Below are 23,306 nucleotides of genomic sequence, written 5' to 3'. Positions count from 1 at the left end.
GCCTGGAACCTAAGCCAGCACCCATACTGAACATATGGTCTTCTTGAGACAAAGATTATGCCTTACTTGACTTAGTTAGCAACTATAATTTTCTGATTTATACAGGGTTACCCTTCCCTCACATTCCTTGCAGTCAGAAGCCATTGGGAAAAGAGAATAAAAGATACAAATATCAAAGTCTCCAGTAACTCTGCATTTTCTTAAAGAAAACATTTAGACATAAATTTCTAGTTATCACAAACACAATTTTGGGCCTGGAATTTATCTTTCAGGAGACTGAATCCTAAGGTTAGCTGGGCTCTACCCGTGCAGTATCATATCAGATGACGAACGTGTACTCTAATTTCCCAAAAGAAAAAGCAAAGTTCTATTAGGAACAATTTTTATCTGGGAATAATTCCTTTATGTTTAAATGTGTCAAGAGTTAGATTTACATTTATTAAGCAGTTTTAAAGATACAGCCATGATTAAGTCTACGGTTTGAAAAGGTAAACATTCATAAAGCGGAAACACACTGTAAAATTGGCTCAGTGCAAATTCATTAAATATGTCCTAAACTTGCATATGACCTGGTTAAAATGTTAACAAGCGGCTAAGCCAATTTACGAAACATTCTCAAATCTAAAAGTTCTTCCAATTAGTTTTCTTCCATAATCTCATCTGTAGATTACTAACCTTCCACAATTTTTGGCTTATCTTTCATGAGTGGCCTATTTCATGCTAAACTTCAAATGGATGCTATTGTACAATAGGTGGTTAAAAAAAAAAGTTTCATGATTTCTTTGAACCAAGAAACAACCATTAGCATAACTTTTTAAACTTTAAACTTTTCAATGGTGCATTATCTATTACTCCCCTGAATTCCTTTAACAAATATCCTTACTAAAAGAATGACTATTTCCATCTATAACTGTAGAAAAGTTGAGGTGTTGGAAACGTGGTGAATTGCCACTTAAGTTGTGAACAATCCCCAAGGACTGCTCTAACAAACTGGAGGCTAAATAATGGTTAAAAGACAAAATGATACTATTTTTTACCTATTGGGGAGGCTACAGGCAGGTCTAACTACTTTTACGTTTTAAAATTCTGGAAAAAAAATGAAAAGCAGCCCTGGTGGTGATCCTCTCATTATAATTACAAGAATCACGGGAACACTCCAATGCCCTCTGGTCTGTTAACTTTTAACCAATTCACTTTAGGAATAGTTCTGAAATTCCCCATCCTCTGTCAACCTGTCAGGATACCCTCTTCTGCTGGGCTCCCGTAACACCTTGTCTATACCTATTTTATACACTATATCATGGTATAATTCCTTGTGTGTGTGTGTATACACAAATACACACACACACACATATATATATATTTGACCCACCAGATTGTGAAGGCTTGAAAGTAGAGATTATAGCCTACTATTTTCTGTATCTAACACCAAGCACATTGTTAAATTCACCAAAACACTTTGTTATTTCTACTGGCTAATGCAGTGTCTGCCACGCAGTAGGAAAAGCTAATACCTATGAAAGATAAGGAGCGAGTATAGGTGCGAGGAAAGGAAGGAGGAAGAGGGTTTCAATTTACTATACTATTCAACAAAGGAATAACACTAACAGCAACAGATGCTCACTTAGAACACTTTTAGGCAGTGGCAGGATTTCATCAAGTAACTAGATTAGAGACCTAAGGGACTCAGCCTATCTTTAAGAAAGCTAAGGATCAAGGTTTTATTTGTTTCATCCTCATGCATAGACTTCAAAGCTACTGTCATCTAATAAGTGGACAGGGCGAAGTGAATTTGAAACTATGAGGACCTGGTAAACTCCTAGAAACCCCATGTGTGGATTTCATTTAAGTATATCTAAGTAATTTCAACAAACTACCCCAACAGATGTTATTTTCAGAGAAATCTTGGGAGATCAGGTGCTTCCTCAAAGCCAGTACTAGAAAGAAAAGTAGACAATAAAAAAAATTGGTGACACAGAAGGACCTGAGTAAGGAAAGAAGGGGGTTAAAAAAAAAGAAGCCCATCAAATACTAAGTAAACAGACAAGATCTACAAAATGACTCTCTTTAGATATATGGAGGGTGATGTTTCACAACTGAAACCTTTAATGTTTTTAGAAACCTCCACTCTCCAGCTCAAAAGAATCTTCCTCATGTAAACAATACCCTAAAGATACAGCATCTCTTAATCCAACAGATAAAGTAATGCAATGAAGTTAAATCAAGATACCCTTATTCAACAAAGGGTAAATATCCAATCCAAGGTCAAATCCATGTTTAAATAATTCATATTGTTCTCCCAGCCAAATAGCCTAATCCAGTATATAAGTACTACTATTGCCTGCCTCCAACTCGTTTTCTAACAGCAAAGAATGTTTCATATTCATTTTGCTGGAAAATCAGCCCTGTCAACAATACTGTGTTCAAGAGCAATCCCATGTCAGGGTTACAAGGGCCCATGAAAGTGTGCATGTTTCTACACATACATTCACGGATATTACTGCAGGAGGCATAGGATTCAGTAACATGCATATCTGAAAAAGTCTTGTGACTACAGAATTATTTTATATATAACATGTATAAATTACATAAAATATAAATTAAAATATATATTGATTCACTGGCTAAATTTAGATACCTGCCACTTTTTCAAACAAGTAAACACAAGATAAAATGGAACTTTCTTCTAAATTCTAATCACTTTTTCCTTTAAAAAACTTTTAAAGTTATTTGAATGTACTCACCGAGTAAACAATGCTAAGTTTCTGAGCAAGTCAACTAGTGTGTCTTGATGGTACTGAACACAAGTTACATTTCAGTATAAGGCTTAGGAAAAAGCTACATGTCTCTCTACGTCACTGCTAAAGATCTGAAGCCTTCTGACAGTTTCGAAACGAGGCTACATATCTCAATCACTTGGGGGAAAGCATTTAAAATATAAATATGCCTGAGCCTCAATGCCAGATACATGGACTCTCCAAGATATTGATGCAGTTGGCTGAAAATTGGGTCTTAGATCAGCATTTTAGAATAAATGTTCTAACTACCAAACAAATGTTTCTGTAACTGCCCTAATTCACCTGTGATAAAGGGTTTTCTGCCAACATTTTCTCTAACTTAAAAGGCATAGAGAGGGAGTTCCCTGGTGGCCTAGTGGTTAGGATTTGGTGCTTGCACTGCTGTGGCCGGGGTTCAATCCCTGGTTGGGAAACTGTGATCCCACAAGCCATTCAGCGCAGCCAAAAAAAAGGCACAGAGGAGAAGATTACATAAAAATATAGTTACCCTTCTGTTTTCTGATTGCTTAGATTCACTTGTTGTTTAAGGAGCAAAGCAAGGTTTAAGAACGAACTGCAAAGACAGGACTGAGGATATTATACAAAAGATAGTTGAATAAATGTAACCATTAAACAAAACTATATATCTTCCTAATGCCTTAAGGACACCCCCCCCCCCCCCCCCAACTCCCAGAACCCGAAATTTTGGAAAGGGGGGGAAAAAAAGCTACAGCAGACGGAAGGAACACCGTATCACGGAAATCAACCCCCCCAGGGAGCCAGGTGACAATGTGAAGACAGTCATCTTGACACTGGGATGAGAAGACTGTGCTGTTTCCAGTTTATTCAGATGGCTCAAGTATTTTCCTCATGCCAAATAAAATGTAGGTCCTGCTGCTAATAACTCAAAAAACTGTGCAACCACTGGCATTTCCCCTAACCTCACTTAGGTCACTGGGCATTACAAAGAGTTCTCCAAAGTCCCCTGTTATTGTTCTAACACATTAGCCTAAATATCTAAACAAGTCTACCCATTTCTCCCTTCTGCATCCAAAAGGTCAAAAGACGGCCCACTTCCTCAATAAAAGGAGATATCTGGATAAGATACCTATTCACTATATTCTCTTTGCCCATCTTGATCCTTACCACCTCTCCTTTTCCTAGAACCTTCTCCTGAAATTTTTTGGTGCTCAGTTTTTCAAAAGAACTCTCTCACCTACTGTAGTACCATCACAGGAATTTATTGTTATCTCTTACTATTTGTATTCTGGAAATTAAAGAGCCTAGAAATCACTGATGGTTAACATTACATAAATTTGCTCTACCTGTCAAAAAGATGAAGCTTTTCTTTTTCAGCTGTATCTTTAAGGAGCCTACATATTACTTTTATTGGCAGAAAAGAAGGCTATCTGACTCTTATCCAAAGAAATACATATACAGTATACTGCAAAATTGGAAAGAGAGATTATACAAAGCATATGATTCAGACAAAATGAATGTGGGTAACTGGAAAACCAAGTCCATTTACAGCATTTCTTTAGTTCAGAAGAGATGTATTCTAAATAGAGGGGTATTCTAAAGGCTAAAATTATAAACATAAAAGTCAACATATTTCCCATTTCCCACTTGTATCATACCCTCCCCCTCACCCTGTACGCGCAAACGTGAACATATATACACAAAAGTCTCCAAAGTGCCTCCCAAGAAATTATTTAATCAATCATAAAAATCGCACATTTCAGCAGCCTTCAGCATTAAGAATTGTAGCATGGAAAATTCCAAAGGTCCTGCTTTTAGCAGCTGAGAGGTAGAGGATGCTTTACAAAGACATTTTATATCAAGTTCTCTTCTTTGAGATGAGTATGGCAGCACAGAAAAAAACTGTTATAACCTGATTGAATATAAACAACATCCAAATGAAAGTAAAACTCCCTTATGATTTGGCAAAGAAACTACCTGATATTTAAATTACAAACCTTTCCTTACAAGGACAAAAGGTTTATACTGGCTTAACAATACTGAAAAAGAGTGTGGTACAGGTAATTGCAATAAATGATGTAGCCCCTACTCTCCCCAAGCCAACAATTCATTTGTATTCTAAAGCTTTATGTATTTTCATAAAGATTATGTATTGTCAAAATACAAATATCAAGAGATTACCTGAAGTATAAGCAAACAACTTGAGAAAAATGGAGTTAAAAACCCTTGCAGAAAGCTAACCTGAACTTTTAAAAAAACCATGGAGGTAAAGAATAAGATTAAACTGCACATTAGGTAGTCAACAGAAGTCGGGTTTACTCTGCATCAACCCACACAAGCAAAATACTATCTTAAGTTGATCACTGAGCAGAGAATTCAGCAAGTCCAAATGAAGAGAGAGGGAGGTGTTTAAGAATGACAATCTGTAGAAGGAATGATCCAAACAGCAAGAGAACTCTTTGAATCTCTCAAGTAAACAACAGATACCAGTACCACCTCATGCCCTCCCTTGTAATTGTCTTAACATGATTGCCAATACATTTGTACTCTTCAAAGTTCCGGGGTCATAAAACAGCTTTGTACTAGCTGAATGACTTGCTTTCAACGTCTGTATCATGGACTCCATTCAAATTCATTGTCCTGTCTCTACCTGGGGCGGAGGTGCTGGTTTGCCATTAAGAGCCATCTGGAATGGGGTGGCCTGGCCTGCAGGAGGTAAAGGGGCAGTCTTCAACTTCTTTGTACTAGTTTTGGATGGCCGTTCCTCCTCCTCTTCATCAGAATCCTGAAGGCCATACTTAGAAAAATGAGAGACCTAAGGAAGAGAAGAATCCAACAAAATCACTTTTAACACTGTTATATTCAGAAGGGCTTCCATTATACTTGCCCTTGCAATCTTACAGAATTAGCTTCAAAAAAAAAAAAAAGAGATCAAAATATTTAAAGCAAAATGAAATGTCACGTATCATACTTTACTGTTTTTTTCTACGATTTAGATAATGTTTGGTGCGTGTACTATTAATACAGGAAACCAAATCCAGAAGAGTCATTACTATTTTCGGTATATATTATGTGCGTGCACGCGCATGCGTGCGTGTGTGTGAATGTACTGCCTAGTTGTTCCCTACCTACACAAGGGCCTTCGACAAGCTAAATAATTCAACTGGTCTAGAAGAGAAAGAATCCACTGGACTAAACTATTAAGGAAGGGAGGAAGTCAACCTCTACATACCCAGAAATCTTTAAAAGAATAAAAATTATTTATGAAGAGGTGATCTATCAAGAGACAAAAATTCTGCCTGATGTCCCCAATGATGTCACAAATTAGAAAAACACACCATAGAAGTATATCTAAATGGTCATAAGATGGGGCGTAGAACTTGAATCATGTGCTCAAAAAGTTTATAATAGCTCCTTACTGCTCTGGGGTTTAATGAGATGTGTAATTTGAAGCAAATTATGATGTATCTCTATATCTATTTCCTAATTTGTAGAAACAGAATTTAAAAAAGGATCTCTTCTAACACAGTTTATAACTACAGTTTATAAGAACTAGGTTAAATGACTATACCTTAAAAAAAAAAAAAAAAGACTATACCTTAAATACCCAAGAACCAGTTTCAGGACGGTACTCTTTGAACTGAGCTCCCTGTTTCCTTGAAACTGCTTCCAATCTTCCCTCATAGTTGATATCAGCAAGTCGATCTGGGCTCTTTATTAAACAACGAGATGTTTTATCTGTTGGCCAAACTCCATCCAATGTAACTTCAGCCTTCCTGTAATGTACAATCAAGTAAAGTGTAAATGTTTCCTATCTATGACCAGAAAGCCAAGTAACACATATATACACAGCAAATAAAGGTATCTGTGTTACTGTGGAATTATTCTGCAGGTGTTTCATAAACTTGAGTCTTGGCTCCTAAGGTAGATGGGCTTAAGAGTAAGGAATTACCCCCACATCAACTAGCTAAATATCTGGTTCAAGAGTGTCAAACCCCACTTACTTCAAACTACCATGGTACATCAATTATCTCCAATCCGATTTTTTTTTTAGTAAATTTATTTATTTATTTATTTATCTTGGGCTGCGTTGGGTCTTCATTGCTGCGTGCGGGCTTTTCTCTAGTTGTGGCGAGCGGGGGCTACTCTTCGTTGCGGTGCGCGGGCTTCTCATTGTGGTGGCTTCTCTTGTTGCGGAGCATGGGCTCTAGACACGTGGGCTTCAGTAGTTGTGGCTCACAGGCTCTGGAGTGCAGGCTCAGTAGTTGCAGCGCATGGGCTTAGCTGCTCCACAGCATGTGAGATCTTCCTGGACCAGAGCTCAAACCTGTGTCCCCTGCACTGGCAGGCGGATTCTCAACCATTGCGCCACCAGGGAAGCCCCTCCAATCCGATTTTTTTTTTTAATGGACGGGGATGGGGGTGCGGGGGGAGCCTGCATTGGGTCTTCATTGCTGTGCTGGGGTTTTCTCTAGTTGCAGGGGGCTACTCTTCGCTGAGGTGGCTTCTCTTGCTGCGGAGCACGGGCTCTGGGCATGCGGGCTTCAGTAGTTGCAGCACGTGGGCTCAGTAGTTGTTGCGCACGGGCTTAGTTGCTCCGTGGCGTGTGGGATGTTCCTGGACCAGGGATTGAACCCGTGTCACCCGCATTGGCAGGCGGATTCTCTTTTAATTTTATTTATTTATTTATTTATTTATTGTCTGTGTTGGGTCTTTGTTGCTGTGCGTGGGCTTTCTCTAGTTGCGGTGAGTGGGGGCTACTCTTTGCTGTGGTGCGCGGGCTTCTCGTTGTGGTGCGCAGGCTTTTTGTTGCGGCGACTTCTCTTGTTGCGGAGCACGGGCTTCAGCAGTTGTGGCACACGGGCTCTAGAGCGCAGGATCAGTAGTTGTGGCGCATGGGCTTAGTTGCTCCGCAGCATGTGGGATCTTCCTGGGCCAGGGCTCGAACCCATGTCCCCTACATTGGCAGGTGGATTCTTAACCACTGCGGCAGGCAGATTCTTAACCACTGTGCCACCAGGGTCCCCAATCTGATTTTAGTAACACTTAAGCTATGCATCCTTGACCAAGTCCAGTGTTAATAGTTCAGTGCAAAGACCTAAGTGTTAGTGAAGGTCTTAAAGTGTTATTGTACATAACAAGAACAGTAATAATAGCAGCAACTACCATTAACAACGAATGCCTGCAGAATGAGGTATCAGGAACATCACAGTATTAACCATTAAATCAGTGTGAATTGATGATAATAATGGTAATGTAATCCTTCTAATAGCAATATCTGAGATCAAGGACTGTGTCCTATTCATCCAGTATGCCTTGCATTTAGTACAGTGATTACCACATAATAATAGATTACTTTTTTTTGATGACTTTAACATTAATTTTTATTGTGGTTAAAAAGGTATAACAAAAGTTATCATCACCATTCTACTGTCTTGTTTCTATGAATCTGACTCTCTACGTGCCTCAAATAAGTTGACTCATACATTATTTGTCTTTCTGCAAGCAACTGGCTTATTTCACTTAGTATAATGTCCTGAAGGTTCATCCGTTCCGTAGCATGTGTCAAAGTTTCCTTCCTTTTTAAGGCTAAATAATATTCCACTGTGTGTACATACATTTTGTTTATTCACGGACACTTGGGTTTCTTCTACCTCTTGGCTATTATGAACAGTGCTGCTATGAATATGGGTGTGCACATATCTTTTCAAGACTCTATTTTTCAATTCTTTTGGATATATACTCAGAATTAGAATTGCTGGTTCATTTTTAAGTTTTTGAGGAACCACCATACATACTCTTTCCCATAGCAGCTGTACCACATTTTACATTCCCACCAACAATACACAAAGGTTCTCATTTCTCCACACTCTTGCAAAAACGTTATTTTTCTTTTAAAGTAACCTCCTAAGGGGTGTGATAACTCACTGTGGTTTTGATTTGCATTTCCCTAATTATTATCAATGTTGAGCATCTTTTCATATGCTTGTTGGCCACTTTTTTATCATATTTGGAGAACCATGTATTCAAGTCCTTTGCCCATTTTTAATTATTTTTTTTTAAATGGTTGAGCTATAGAAGTTCTTCATATTCTGGGTATTAACCCCTTATTAGATACATGATTTGCTGGCTTTTCATTCTGTTGATTATGCCCTTTGATGTACAGAAGTTTTAAATTTTGATGTAGTCCACTGTCTATTTTATTTATTTATAAATTTATTTATTTTATTTATTTATTTTTGGCTGTGTTGGGTTTTCGTTGCTGCGCGCAGGCTTTCCCCAATTGTGGCAAGCAGGGGCCACCCCTTGTTGCGGTGTGCGGGCTGCTCATTGCGGTGTGCGGGCTTCTCATTGCGGTGGACTTCCTCCCTCCCTGTGGTGGGCTCTAGGCACACGGGCTTCAGTAGTTGTGGCATGTGGGCTCAGTAGTTGTGGCTCGCGGGCTCTAGAGCCCAGGCTCAGCAGCCGTGGCGCACAGGCTCAGCTGCTCTGCGGCATGTGGGATCCTCCTGGACCAGGGCTCGAACCCGTGTCCCCCGCACTGGCAGGTGGACTCTCAACCACTGCGCCACCAGGGAAGCCCCAGTTTGTTTATTTTTACTATTTGTTGCCTATGCATTCAGTGTCGTACCCAGGAAGTCTTTGCCATATATGTTGTGAAACATATTCTAAGAGTTTTATAGTTTTAAGTCTTATGTTTTAGGTCTTTGATCAATTTTGAGTTCATTTTTATTTATGGCATAAGGTAAGGATACAACTTCATTCTTCTGTTGTGGATATCCAGGGTTCCCAAAACCATTTGCTGAAGAGATTTCTTTCTCCATTGCATGGTCTTGGCAACCCTGTCAACATTTAACCCTATATGTGTGGGCTCTCTATTCTGTTCCATTACTCTATATGTCTGTCTTTATGCCAGTAACACACTGTTTTGGTTACTGTAGCTTTGTTTTTCAAGTCAGGAAGTGTGAGTCCTCCAGCTCTGTTATTTTTCAAGATTAGTCTGGCTATTCATGGTACCCTTGAAATTCCGTATGTTTTAGGATCATTTTTTCTATTTCTGCAAAAGATGCAGTTGGGATTTTGATAGGGACTGCATTAACTCAGTTGACTGCTTTGGGTAGTATGGACATCTTAACAATTTTAAGTCTTCCTATCCATGAACATGGGATATCTATTCATTTATATGTCTTCTTTAATTTCTCTCAGCAGTGTTTTGTAGTTTTCAGCATATAAGTCTTTTGCCTCCTTGGTTAAGTTTATTCCTAAGTATTTTATTCTTCTTGATGTTACTGTAAATGAAACTGTCTTAACTTCCTTTTCAAATTATTGTTAGTGTACAGAAACTCAACTGTTTTTTGCATGTTGATTTTGTACCTTGCTAAATGTGTTTATTAGCTGTAAAGTTTTTTGTGGAATCTTTAGGCTTTCTACATATAAGATCACATCATCTGGGACTTCCCTGGCATCCCAGAGGTTAAGACTCTGCACTTCCACTGGAGGGCGCATGGGTTTGATCCCTGGTTAAGAAACTAAGATCCCACGTGCCACACGGCACGGCCAAAAAAATAAATAAGTAAAAATTAAAAAAGAAAAAGATCACATCATCTGTGAACAGAGATAAAGTTACTTCTTTCTTTTCAATTTGAATGTCTTTTATTTCTTTATCTTGTTTAATTGGTTTGGCTCGGACTTCCAGCAGTGGCTTTTAAAAGCAAGCATCCTTGTCTTGTTCCTGATCTTAGAAGAAAAGCTCTCAGTCTTTCACTACTGAGTATGATGTTCCCTGTGGGTTTTTCAAATATGGCCTTTTTATGCTGAGGTAGTTTCCTTCTATCTTTATTTTGCTGAGTGTCTTTAAAATGAAAAGGTACTGAATTCAGTCTACTGCTTTTTCTGCACCAAGATGATCATGTGGTTTTCTTCCTTCGTAAATGTGATGCATTACATTCATCAATTTTTGTATGTTAAGCCATCTGTGCATTCCAGAAATAAATCCCATTTGGTCATGGTGTGTAATCCAATCGATGCAGTACTGAATTCTGTCTGCTAGTATTTTGTTGAGGATATTTACATCAATATTTATTAAAGATACTGGTCTGTAGTCTTTTCTTGTAGCATCTTTGTTTAGCTTTGGAATCAGGGTAATGCTTGCCTCAAAGAATTAGAAAAGTGTTCCCTCCTCAATTTTTGGGAAGAGTTTGAGGAGAATGGTGTAAATTCTTCTTTAAATGTTTAGTATAATTCACCAGTGAAGCCATCTGGTCCAGCACTTGGGTGAAGCGGGCACCAGGGAAGGGGGTATTGATTACTAATTCAATTTCCTTATTAGTTACAGGGCTGTTCAGAGCTTCTATTTCTTTGTTTTTATTATCATTTATAAATTTATTTATTTATTTATTTTTTTGGCTGTGTTGGGTCTTCGTTGCTGCGTGCAGGCCTTCTCTAGTGTGGCGAGCGGGGGCCACTCCTCGTTGTGGTGCGTGGGCCTCTCATTAAGGTGGCTTCTCCTGTTGTGGAGCATGCGCTCCAGGCATGTGGGCTTTGGTAGTTGTGGCACTCAGGCTCAGTAGTTGTGGCTCATGGGCTCTAGAGCGCAGGTTCAGTAGTTGGGGTGCACAGGCTTAGTTGCTTAGCACGTGGGATCTTCCCAGACCAGGGCTCGAACCCGTGTTCCCTGCACTGGCAGGCAGATTCTTAACCACTGCGCCACCAGGGAAGCCCTAGAGCTTCTATTTCTTCATGATTCAATCTCAGTGGGTTGTGAACATAAATGACTTTAATTATGGCCCTTTCACCTGGACCCTATTAGAAGCTAGTATCTCACACTAACATATAGAGAAAGAGTTAAGCACAGTCACAGCAGAAACAAGAAAAAAATACTATTAAAAAGCATTTTCCGGGACTTCCCTGGCAGTCCAGTGGTTAAGAATCTGTGCTTCCACTGCAGAGGGCAAGGGTTCAACCCCTGGTTGGGGAACTAAGATGCCACATGGTACGCAGTGTGGCCAAAAGAAAAAAAAAAGGCGTTTCCCAAAAGTTTTTGGAAACTAACCAATTGGACCTGATGATATTAGGGAAAAGAAGCCAAAGAAGTCATACTATATCATTTCTTTATCACTTACACTTTTAAATGAAAGTAGAGAAACAATAATCATACACTATAGTAAGTCAAAGGAACAAGTTGCAAAAAAATGTATATAATATGAATACATTTGTGTTAACAGAAAAAAACTGTGATTTAACTGATTATTTTTTAAATATGTAAATAAATTCATACCTATTTAGCCCTTCACCCACAGGTGGTTTTTGGTTATCATCTAAGTAAACAATCACTTCTTTCCTTCGGATATGCACAATGTCATCTAAATTTAGATTTGTCAAATTCACATCTCCTTCAAAATAGATTGAACCATAACCTATAAATCAGAACAAACAGTTAAAAACTCATCCTGTATAGAGGGCAAATACCCATTTCATACTTCTAGTGATTATATAATGAGAAGGAGCAAGCAGCTTTAAACATTAATCAATATTCTAAATCACCCAGCAATTCCTTGAATGGGTTATTTCATCTATAATATGTATTAGAAGGTGACATCAAATACATTTATCTGATTTAACATGTGTGTTTTTACAGCACTTAACGTTATCCTCAAAATAGCCTTTTTAAATCTCTCCCCAAATTTAAATCTCTCCGGCTGCTACATAAACAACCCTTAACACCTAGCCTGCAGTATGAATTAAAATACTTGAGCCCTTCTTTTAATACAATACAGCAAGATGAGATTTTTCCCCAAGAAAATTTATCTGTAATAACTTAATAATATGAAGTTGAACCTAAGTATTACCCATCTCTTGTCAACTACTAATTTTCTCACTATTTCTTGCTGTTTACAGTATTTTAATTGTCGAAAATTGCAATGAGCCAAATACTTACAAACAGTCTTTGTGAAGACTACTACAAAGTTCTAGTCTTTTTTTGTTACTTGTCAATCAAAGTGTCTATTCAGGCCAAGGTGGGTCCAAATGTAGGTAAAAAACAAATTTAGCTATCAAGAGCTTCCTTTACTTAATTATAAAAATCAAGTGAAGATCTCTGGCTTATACACTACTAACTCTTAAATTCACACTCACCTTTACGACCAATAGTGAAGTCAGAGACAATGCACTCTCCTTTTTCATTGGTAATTTTAGCTAGGTCATCCATGGATGGAATAGTATAGTAGCCAACCTTAGTGAGAACGATGCCTATGACAAAAGAAACAGAAAATACTAGTTGTGACTGACCTCAGGTAGAGGAATTTTCGGTAGTATTTATTTCACTTTTTCCTTTTTAAAAATTTTCTACAGAATGGATAATTTAAAAAATTACCTGATCAGTAAATTATTATAAAAAGAGAAAATATATAGGAATAAAGCATTTTTCCAAGCTAGTTTTCTTTTTTTTTTTCAATCTGCTTTTCTAAGAGACACTATTCCTAAGAGAAACCAAGTGTTTTTTTAAAAAAACCTCATGGTTAAGTAAGTCTGGAGAACATGCACAAGATAGTATATTACAGGTTCTGAAAACTCACAAAACAATGAAATCTATTTACTTAATCCAGTGTTTCCAAGACTTATTTAACCACAGACCTTCCTTTTCATATGACACCTATTAACATACGTGCACTATGAAAGGCATTCCATAGAATACATTCTGGGAAAGACTTACTGTTTTCTTTTATTTTACACATGGAAGACGCCCAAACCCAGGTTTTTGGCTTATGTGGTAATTCAGTGGATTAGAGGTGGAGCTAAAACTCCAAAACCAATGCTTTTAGTTTTACATGTTATTGCCTTCTATAAACCTCTTGTATCTTTCAAATTTACATCCTCAAATTGAGAGCTAAAATCAAGATGAAAAATCCTACATGAGAAAGTCCCATAGACAAATGGAAACTTAAAGGACTACACTGATGTTATTTTAAAAAGTGCTAACTAGGCAGATTTCTGAAGAAATCAAAGAAAATATAGCATGGTTATGCTTGTTCTAGTCACTCCTTATTCCATTTACAGGAAGAGATCAGGCTAACTTGCTCTCTGAGAGGAAAGAGTTTAAGGCCAATATAAGATCAAATTCCAGCCTCCAGCAATGCCCACTCAGATGTTTAACTTGCTTCTCTATGGGCGAGTTTTAGAGGGTTGTTAAAGTGTCCTTGAGAATGGAATTTTAAATTGGGAGGCGGCAAAAAATGTCAGTGAGAAAACTCGAAACAATAAAAAAAAAATCTAGACTGGATATTTAAGATGTAGTATTATAATGAACTCATGTAGATGTCTAAACACAAATGTAGATAACATAGGATTCTTAATGTGGAAGTATAAAGTTGTTTCCTTAGGGCGCCAAGTGGCCAAAGATATATATGAAGGCAATAAGATAATTAGATATAGAACAAGTTTACAGACACATCAAGACAAACTGTAAAATAAATTAAAAAAAAAAAAGACTAGGCAAAACTAATCTATGTGACAGAAACGAGACTGTGGTTGACTTCTTGAGATGGGGACAGAAAAGAACTTTCCAGAGTGAAAGAAATGTTCTATCTCTTGATTGAGTATATATATGTCAAAATTCATTGAAATGAACACTTAAGATCTGTGTACTTCACTATATATAAATTGTACCTCAATTAAAAGGGGGGAAGGGGGAATGTAATGACATTTGTCAAAACCCAAATGAGATGTTAAGTCAACAGAGAGAAAAAGCAAACTTTAAGCATCCCATCAAGATACTTCAATCTTGTAGTTTATACTGTTTCATGGATTAGTGTGGAAAAACTAATCAGTTCATTGTTGGGGACAAAAAAGAAAAGCACAGAACTGAGGTGATAATAACCATAGCAACCACTAACATTTGAATGCCTATTCTAGTCAGGCATTATGGTCTACTCAAATCTCAAAAATCTCATATGATAATACTGCTATAATTTTAATTAAAAAACCAATAAACAATATGTGAGTTTATAAAGCTAGGAAAAATTATGAGGATAGTCTCTCTGGCTACAAAATTTGGGATATTTAAACTATACCAGGATAATTAATAAAATGAATTTTAACTACTCCAAAGGTACAAAAAAAAAGTGAATTCCAAATCAACCAAAGCATCAGTGAGAAGTGTTTAAGTGTTAACTTCCATAAAATGCAATAAAAAACATTTAGAAGTTCAGATAGCTGACTTCTATTATGTTGAAAATCAGTGACAAACAGGAGGTCTCATATGACTGGTAGGAGATTACTTAAGTGCCAATCTGAATCTGACCTGCTGGATGCATATGGTAAGTATTATTTTCTATTTCTTCTCGGTCATCCTGAAGTGACTCCTCATGAAAAGAGGTCTCTTCACTGCTTCCTTCCAGCCCATTTCGCAAGGCAGCATGCATGTTTAACGCAACAATGGTATCATCCACACTGTTGCTGCTGTTATGTTTATTTCCAGCACTCTCTGGGGTTTGAGGAATGGGTTTGGCAATAGGGTTAGTATAAAAACGTGACACAAGAGAATCATCATCTCCATCCTGCTGATGGTTTTCATCGACTGGTTTGCTCAGAAAACTGAATCTGAAAAGGGAGAAAATAAATACTATCTTAGTCCCTTGAGTAGGAACAGTAGTAAAATGGTAACAATCAAACATTACTAGGCTTTTACTAGCTTCTGGCACCGTTCTAGGTAATTCCATGTATTAAAAATTCACTTAATACTTACGGTAAACCTGTAAAATAGGCTATCTTTCTCTGTATTTTACAGAAAACTCGGACACAGAAAAATAACTTGCCAAGGTCACAAAGCTGTTAAGTGCTAGAGTTGGGATTGTAACCCAGGAAATCTGGCTGTAGATTCCACAGCTTTAACTGACCTATTTTCATGAATGAATGAACCTGAGCGTCACAACATTTAGTTTAAAGGGGGAAGGGGGTGTCTACTATGTGGGGTCAAATAATCAGTGGTGAATTTCAATATAAAAAACTGAAAATTTAAAATTTTTAATATTATAATCAATAAGGTATTAGTGATTCATTTATGAAAACTCAAACTAAAATTTTATCCAAAGAGAAAAAAAACAGAAGTGCAAAGACATATATACAAGGATTTTTCACTGAAGCATTATTTTGAATATAGGAATCCCAAAATAATCTAAATGTCGTCTTATAGAGAACTGATTGAATTACCTTACATTTACAATAATGGTTACAGACTCATTTAAAAAGAGGAGGCAGGTTATTCATATTATTACGGAAAGGTGTTTACAGTAAATGGAAATAAGCAGGTTACAGAATATTATTTCATGCATAAACTCTACAATATATAAGAATATATTTATAAATAAATTTTTAAACTGTAAGAATATACACTGAACTCTTAAGAATTAGTGTATATACTTGTACTTCCTCCTTTATATATTTCTATACTTTTTTATTTTTTTGGTTTGGTTACAGTGACTGTGTATCACTTTAACAACCCCATCCAAAATGACATACATGGATACCAAAATAGTTTTGCAGAAATGAATCAGAAAAATAATTTTATGGTCTAAAGTACTCAAGAAGCAACAACACAACATAACTTCTAGATGCTGATATGCTATAATATTGGGTTGGCCAAAAAGTTCGTTTGGACTTTTCCGTAAGATGTTATGGAAAAATCCGAACGAACTTTTTGGCCAACCCAATACTTCTAACTTCATACAATTTCATAGAATGAATAAATTCTAAGCTCAGAATCTTTTCTAAATGAGCACAAGGCCCTCTACCAGAAGTAACCCAAATGAGAATTCAGTTTACCTCTCTCCATTTTCTGGATAATCAGATGGTGAAGCTAGATCTTCTGAATCACGATTAACAGGAGAGAAGAGATTGCTATTGTTAAGGTTTTTCAAAACCAACTTCTTAATGCTCTTCCTATAAAGAGACCAAAAGAAAAAAAAGAAAGAACTCAGGCACACATAATTACATCAAAGACCATCTTAAAACCTTAAGTGGAAAGGGACACTCTTATTCAATTCATATATATCTAAAATTGACCTAACAAGTTCAATTCACCAACTTATCCCATAAATACATAACCAGAACACAAGGTCTCAAATATATTACACTCTGGTGTTTCGAAGAATAAGCTAAGCACATCAAAATCAAGTAGGAAATCCCCCAGAAAATACTCTTCCCTTTCTGAACTCCCTGAGCATTTTGTTCAGACACTAGTTTACTCATCACACTGTCATATATTTCAATTACTTCTCGACATGTCTTTTCTCTCGTTAAATACTTTTTCTTTTTTGGCAGTCAGGATTTATGACTGCTCCTGCATAGAACCTGGCACGCTGCCTTGAAGGAAAATAGGATAGATGTTTGTTGATTAAATGAGAAAGGTTTCTTTAAAAAAAAAGACAAGAAAGAGGAGTAAAATCCCCTGATATCCAATGATGGAAATGACCATGAATACCTAAAAAGTTCGTTTGTGTACAATAGGTTTATTTAAGGCAACAACCTCTACAGCATACCAGCTTTAAGTAGAAAAACAATACAAGAGATCTTAATCAACCTCCACTTAAAAAGTCACTGGATTACCTAATGCACTCCATTCCCTCTTTTAGAAAAACCAACCACCGGGAATTCCCTGGAGGTCCAGTGGTTAGAACTGCACATTTCCACTGCGTGGTTTGATCCCTGGTTGGGGAACTAAGATCCTATATGGTGTGCGGTACAGCCAAAAAAACAAAAACAAAGCAAAACAAAAAAAACCCCACCAACCAACCCGCCTCCCCACCCCCCGCCCCGACCGCCGCCTAAAACCAACCATTAAGTAGTTAGGCCACTCTCTAATTTATTCTAGTCTCAACAACTAGGTTATATAGTAACAAACATCTAGTGTTTGTTCCTTACCTATGTATGCTATTTATACTCCCTATAGTCATGATGTTATTAAGTAAGTATTAAGTAAGCCAATGAAATAGGCACTTGACAATAAAAAATTATTATTTCCATGAAAAATAAAAGTTGCTCTCCTATTAATGGTAGACTAGGTAATGCAGACTAATTCTCCTAGGAAGGATTACCAGAAAACTCAGAGCTCTTTCTAGGCATTAAGAGCCAACAAGATAGTAAAAAATGACTGTACCAGCAACCTGGGGGGACAGTGGTACGGGGAGCTGTCCGATATTTTGGGTTGCTTTTCTCCTGGAGACTTTTCGGATCCAAAGGGAAGGCTGAGAGGCTGATGGTGAACTTGACAAGTCTTGTGGGAGCAGGGAGGCAGAGATGAGTCTAGAGCCACCAAGGGGGTGGGTCACTAGTAAATGCCACTTGTTTTGTATTGGGACCTGAAAAGTCTCTACCCCTGGAGTTAAGAAAGAACTAAAAGTAAAAAGCACATGGTCCTAAGTTCAGCTATGACTCATCTCATAAGCACTGTCATAAAAAAAGAAAAAAAAACTCTGAAGGTCAATCTCATCATCCTTGAATTCCAGTTACTGCCAGTTTTCTTCAAAGAAGATAAATGGCTAATAAGCACATAAGACACACAACATCATAAAGGGAATGCAAATTACAAGCATGAGGTACCACTTCACCCCCACTACAATGGCTGTTATAAACAGACAGACATACCAGAAAATAACAAGAGCTGACAAGGATATGGAGAAAATTAAAACATTGTGCACTGCTGGTGGGAATGTAAAATGGTGCAGCGGCTACGGAAAACAGTTTGGCAGTTCTTTCTTTCTTTTTTCCTTTATTTTTTAACATCTTTAGTGGAGTATAATTGCTCTACAATGGTGTTAGTTTCTGCTTTATAACAAAGTGAATCAGCCATACATATACATATATCCCCACACCTCTTCCCTCTTGCGACTCCCTCCCACCCTCCCTATCCCACCACTCTAGGTGGTCACAAAGCATGGAGCTGATCTCCCTGTGCTATGCGGCTGTTTCCCACTAGCTACCGATATTACATATGGTAGTGTATATATGTCCATGCCACTCTCTCACTTCATCCCAGCTTACCCTTCCCCCTCCCCGTGTCCTCAAGTCCATTCTCTATGTCTGCGTCTTTATTCCTGTCCTGCCCCTAGGTTCTTCAGAAGCAATTTTTTCTTTTTTTTAGATTCCATATTTATGTGTTAGTATACGGTATTTTTCTCTTTCTGACTTACTTCACTCTGTATGACAGACTCTAGGTGCATCCACCTCACTACAAATAACTCAATTTCGTTTCTTTTTATGGCTGAGTAATAGTCCATTGTATATATGTGACACACCTTCTTTATCCATTCATCTGTCAATGGACACTTAGGTTGCTTCCATGTCCTGGCTATTGTAAACAGAGCTGCAATGAACACTGTGGTACATGACTCTTTTTGAATTATGGTTTTCTCAGGGTATATGCCCAGTAGTAGGATTGCCGGGTCATATGGTAGTTCTATTTTTAGTTTTTTAAGGAACCTCCATACTGTTCTCCATACTGGCTGTATCAATTTACATTCCTACCAACAGTGTAAGAAGGTTCCCTTTTCTCCACACCCTCTCCAGTGTTTTTTGTAGATTTTTTTGACGATGGCCATTCTGACTGGTGTGAGGTGATACCTCATTGTAGTTTTGATTTGCATTTCTCTAATGATTCGTGATGCTGACCATCCTTTCATGTGTTTGTTGCCAATCTGTGTATCTTCTTTGGAAAAATGTCTATTTAGGTCTTCTGCCTATTTCTGGATTGGGTTGTTTGTTTTTTGGATATTGAGCTGCATGAGCTGCTTGTAAATTTTAGACATTAATCCTTTGTCAGTTGCTTTGTTTGCAAATATTTTCTCCCATTCTGAGGGTTGTCTTTTCGTCTTGTTTATGGCTTCCTTTGCTGTGCAAGAGCTTTTAAGTTTCATTAGATCCCATCTGTTTTTGTTTTTATTTCCATTTCTCTAGAAGGTGGGCCAAAAAGGATCTTGCTGTGATTTATGTCAAAGAGTGTTCTTCCTATGTTTTCCTCTAAGAGTTTTATAGTGCCTGGCCTTACATTTATGTCTTTAATCCATTTTGAGTTTATTTTTGTGTATGGTGTTAGGGAGTGTTCTAATTTCATTCTTTTACATGTAGCTGTCCAGTTTTCCCAGCACCACTTATTGAAGAGGCTGTCTCTTCTCTACTGTATATTTGTGCCTCCTTTATCAAAAACAAGGTGACTATATGTGGGTGGGTTTATCTCTGGGCTTTCTATCCTGTTCCATTGATCTATATGTCTGTTTTTGTGCCAGTATCATGCTGTCTTGATGACTGTAGCTTTGTAGTATAGTCTGAAGTCCAGGAGCCTGATTCCTCCAGCTCCATTTTTCTTTCTCAAGACTGCTTTGGCTCTTCGGGGTCTTTTGTGTTTCCATACAAATTGTGAAATTTTTTGTTCTAGTTCTGTGAAAAATGCCATTGGTAGTTTGATAGGGATTGCATTGAATCTGTAGATGCTTTGGGTAGCATAGTCATTTTCACAATGTTGATTCTTCCAATCCAAGAACATGGTATATCTCTCCACATGTTTGTAACATCTTTAATTTCTTTCATCAGTGTCTTCTAGTTTTCTGCATACATACAAGTCTTTTGTCTCCTTAGGTAGGTTTATTCCTAGGTATTTTATTCTTTTTGTGGCAGTGGTAAATGGGAATGTTTCCTTAATTTCTCTTTCAGATTTTACATCATCTTTCACCATCTGAAGAGTTTGAGAAGGACAGGTGTTAGCTCTTCTCTAAATGTTTGCTGGAATTCGTCTGTGAAGCCATCTGGTCCTGGGCTTTTGTTTGTTGGAAGATTTTTAATCACAGTCTCAATTTCAGTGCTTGTCATTGGTCTGTTTAAATTTTCTCTCTCTTCCTGGTTCAGGCTCGGAAGGTTGTGCTTTTCTAAGAATTTGTCCATTTCTTCCAGGTTGTCCATTTTATTGGCATATAATTGCTTGTAGTAATCTCTCATGATCCTTTGTATTTCTGCAGTTAGTTGTTATTTCTCCTTTTTCATTTCTAATTCTACTGATTTGAGTCTTCTCCCTTTTTTTCTTGATGAGTCTGGCTAATGGTTTATCAATTTTGTTTATCTTCTCAAAGAACCAGCTTTTAGTTTTACTAATCTTTGCTATCATTTCCTTCATTTCTTTTTCATTTATTTCTGATCTGATATTTATGATTTCTTTCCTTCAGCTAACTTTGGGGGTTTTTTTGTCCTTCTTTCTCTAATTGCTTTAGGTATAACGTTCTGTTGTTTATTTGAGATGTTTCTTGAGGCAGGATTGTTTATTTGAGATGTTTCTTGTTTCTTGAGGCAGGAATGTATTGCTATAAACTTCCGTCTTAAGAACTGCTTTTGCTGCACCCCATAGGTTTTGGGTCGTTGTGTTTTCTTCATTGTCATTTGTTTCTAGGTATTTTTTGATTTCCTCTTTGATTTCTTCAGTGATCTCTTGGTTATTTAGTAGTGTACTGTTTAGCCTCCATGTGTTTGTATTTCTTTTTACAGATTTTTTTCTGTAATTGATACGTAGTCTCATAGTGTTGTGATTGGAAAAGATACTTGATACAATTTCAATTTTCTTAAATTTACCAAGGCTTGATTTGTGACCCAAGATATGATCTATCCTGGAGAATGTTCCATGAGCACTTGAGAAGAAAGTATATTCTGTTATTTTTGGATGGAATGTCCTATATCAATTAAGTCCATCTTGTTTAATGTATCATTTAAAGCTTGTGCTTCCTTATTTATTTTCATTTTGTATGATCTGTCCATTGGTGAAAGTGGGGTGTTAAAGTCCCCTACTATGATTGTGTTACCGTTGATTTCCCCTTTTATGGCTGTAAGCATTTGCCTTATGTATTGAGGTGCTTCTATGTTGGGTGCATAAATATTTACAAATGTTATATCTTCTTCTTGGATCGATCCCTTGATCATTATGTAGTGTCCTTCTTTGTCTCTTGTAATAGTGTTCATTTTAAAGACTATGTTGTCTGACATGAGAATTGCTACTCCAGCTTTCTTTTGATTTCCATTTGTATGGAATATCTTTTTCCATCCCCTCACTTTCAGTCTGTATGTGTCCCTAGGTCTGAAGTGGGTCTCTTGTAGACAGCATATATACACGGCTTGTCTTTGTATCCATTCAGCCAATCTATGCCTTTTGGTTGGAGTATTTAATCTATTTACATTTAAGGTAGTTATCGACATGTATGTTCCTATTACCATTTTCTTAATTGTTTTGGGTTTGTTATTGTAGGTCTTTTCCTTCTCTTCTGTTTCCTGCCTAGAGAAGTTCCTTTAGCATTTGTTGTAAAGTTGATTTGGTGGTGCTGAATTCTCTTAGCTTTTGCTTGTCTGTAAAGGTTTTAATTTCTCCGTCAAGTCTGAATGAGATCCTTGCTGGGTATTCTTGGTTGTAGGTTTTTCCCTTTCATCACTTTAAGTATATCATGCCACTCCCTTCTGGCTTGTAGAGTTTCTGCTGACAAATCAGCTGTTAACCTTATGGGAGTTCCCTTGTATGTTATTTGTCGTTTTTCCCTTGCTGCTTTCAATAAGTTTTCTTTGTCTTTAATTTTTGCCAATTTGATTACTATGTTAACCTGACGGGGATTCCCTTATATGTTATTTGTTGTTTTTCCCTTGCTGCTTTTAGTATGTTTTCTTTGTATTTAATTTTTGATAGTTTGATGAATATGTGTCTTGGCGTCTTTCTCCTTGGATTTATCCTGTATGGGACTCTGTGCTTCCTGGACTTGATTAACTATTTCCTTTCCCATATTAGGGAAGTTTTCAAATATAATCTCTTCAAATATTTTCTCAGTCCCTTTCTTTTTCTCCTCCTCTTCTGGGACCCCTATAATTTGAACGTTGGTGTGTTTAATGTTGTCCCGGAGGTCTCTGAGACTGTCCTCAATTCTTCTCATTTGTTTTTCTTTATTTTGCTCTGAGGTAGTTATTTCCACTACTTTATCTTCCAGGTCATTTATCCGTTCTTCTGCCTCATTTATTCTGCTATTGATTCCTTCTAGAGAATTTTTAATTTCTTTTATTGTGTTGTTCATCATTGTTTGTTTGCTCTTCAGGTCATCTAGGTCCTTGTTAAACGTTTCTTGTATTTTCTCCATTCTATTTCCAAGGTTTTGGATCATCTTTACTATCATTACTCTGAATTGTTTTTCAGGTAGCCCGAACAGTTTGGCAGTTCTTTAAAAGGTTAAGTATAGAATCAATGTATGACCAAACCATTCAAGACCTGGATATATACTCAAAGGAATTGAAACTGGGACTCTGATACTGGTACACCAACATTTATAGCAGCAGTATTCACACAGCTGAAAGGTGGAAACAACCCAAAAGTCCATCAATAGATGGAATGGATAAACAAAATGTGGGTTAACCATACAGTGGAATATTATTCAGCCTTAAAAAGAAATGAAGTTCTGGGCTTCCCTGGTGGCGCAGTGGTTGAGAGTCCGCCTGCTGATGCAGGGGACACGGGTTCATGCCCCAGTCTGGGAAGATTCCACATGC

General features: G+C 37.3%; 1 protein-coding gene across 9 annotated transcripts in view; it reads right to left on the bottom strand.

The window, feature by feature from the left end:
• The window catches only part of NUP98 (nucleoporin 98 and 96 precursor), a 103,939-nt gene that overhangs the window by 21,252 nt on the left and 59,381 nt on the right, over positions 1-23,306 (bottom strand). For all 9 annotated transcript variants that reach the window (XM_027115592.1, XM_027115595.1, XM_027115598.1 and 6 more), the window contains 6 exons: positions 16,575-16,691; positions 15,055-15,353; positions 12,891-13,004; positions 12,034-12,172; positions 6,355-6,532; positions 5,407-5,571 (listed from right to left, as the gene is read on the bottom strand). In XM_027115592.1, the coding sequence (XP_026971393.1) occupies positions 5,407-5,571; positions 6,355-6,532; positions 12,034-12,172; positions 12,891-13,004; positions 15,055-15,353; positions 16,575-16,691 (1,012 nt within the window). The remainder of the gene's footprint in view (positions 1-5,406; positions 5,572-6,354; positions 6,533-12,033; positions 12,173-12,890; positions 13,005-15,054; positions 15,354-16,574; positions 16,692-23,306) is intronic.

This window comes from Aethalodelphis obliquidens, unplaced genomic scaffold (assembly GCF_003676395.1).
Source record: "Aethalodelphis obliquidens isolate GAN/ISIS:26980383/991018 unplaced genomic scaffold, ASM367639v1 scaffold14, whole genome shotgun sequence".
NCBI classification, from domain to species: domain Eukaryota; kingdom Metazoa; phylum Chordata; class Mammalia; order Artiodactyla; family Delphinidae; genus Aethalodelphis; species Aethalodelphis obliquidens.
The sequence above is the reverse complement of the archived record's forward strand: the minus strand, read 5'-3'. Positions and strand labels throughout refer to the sequence as shown.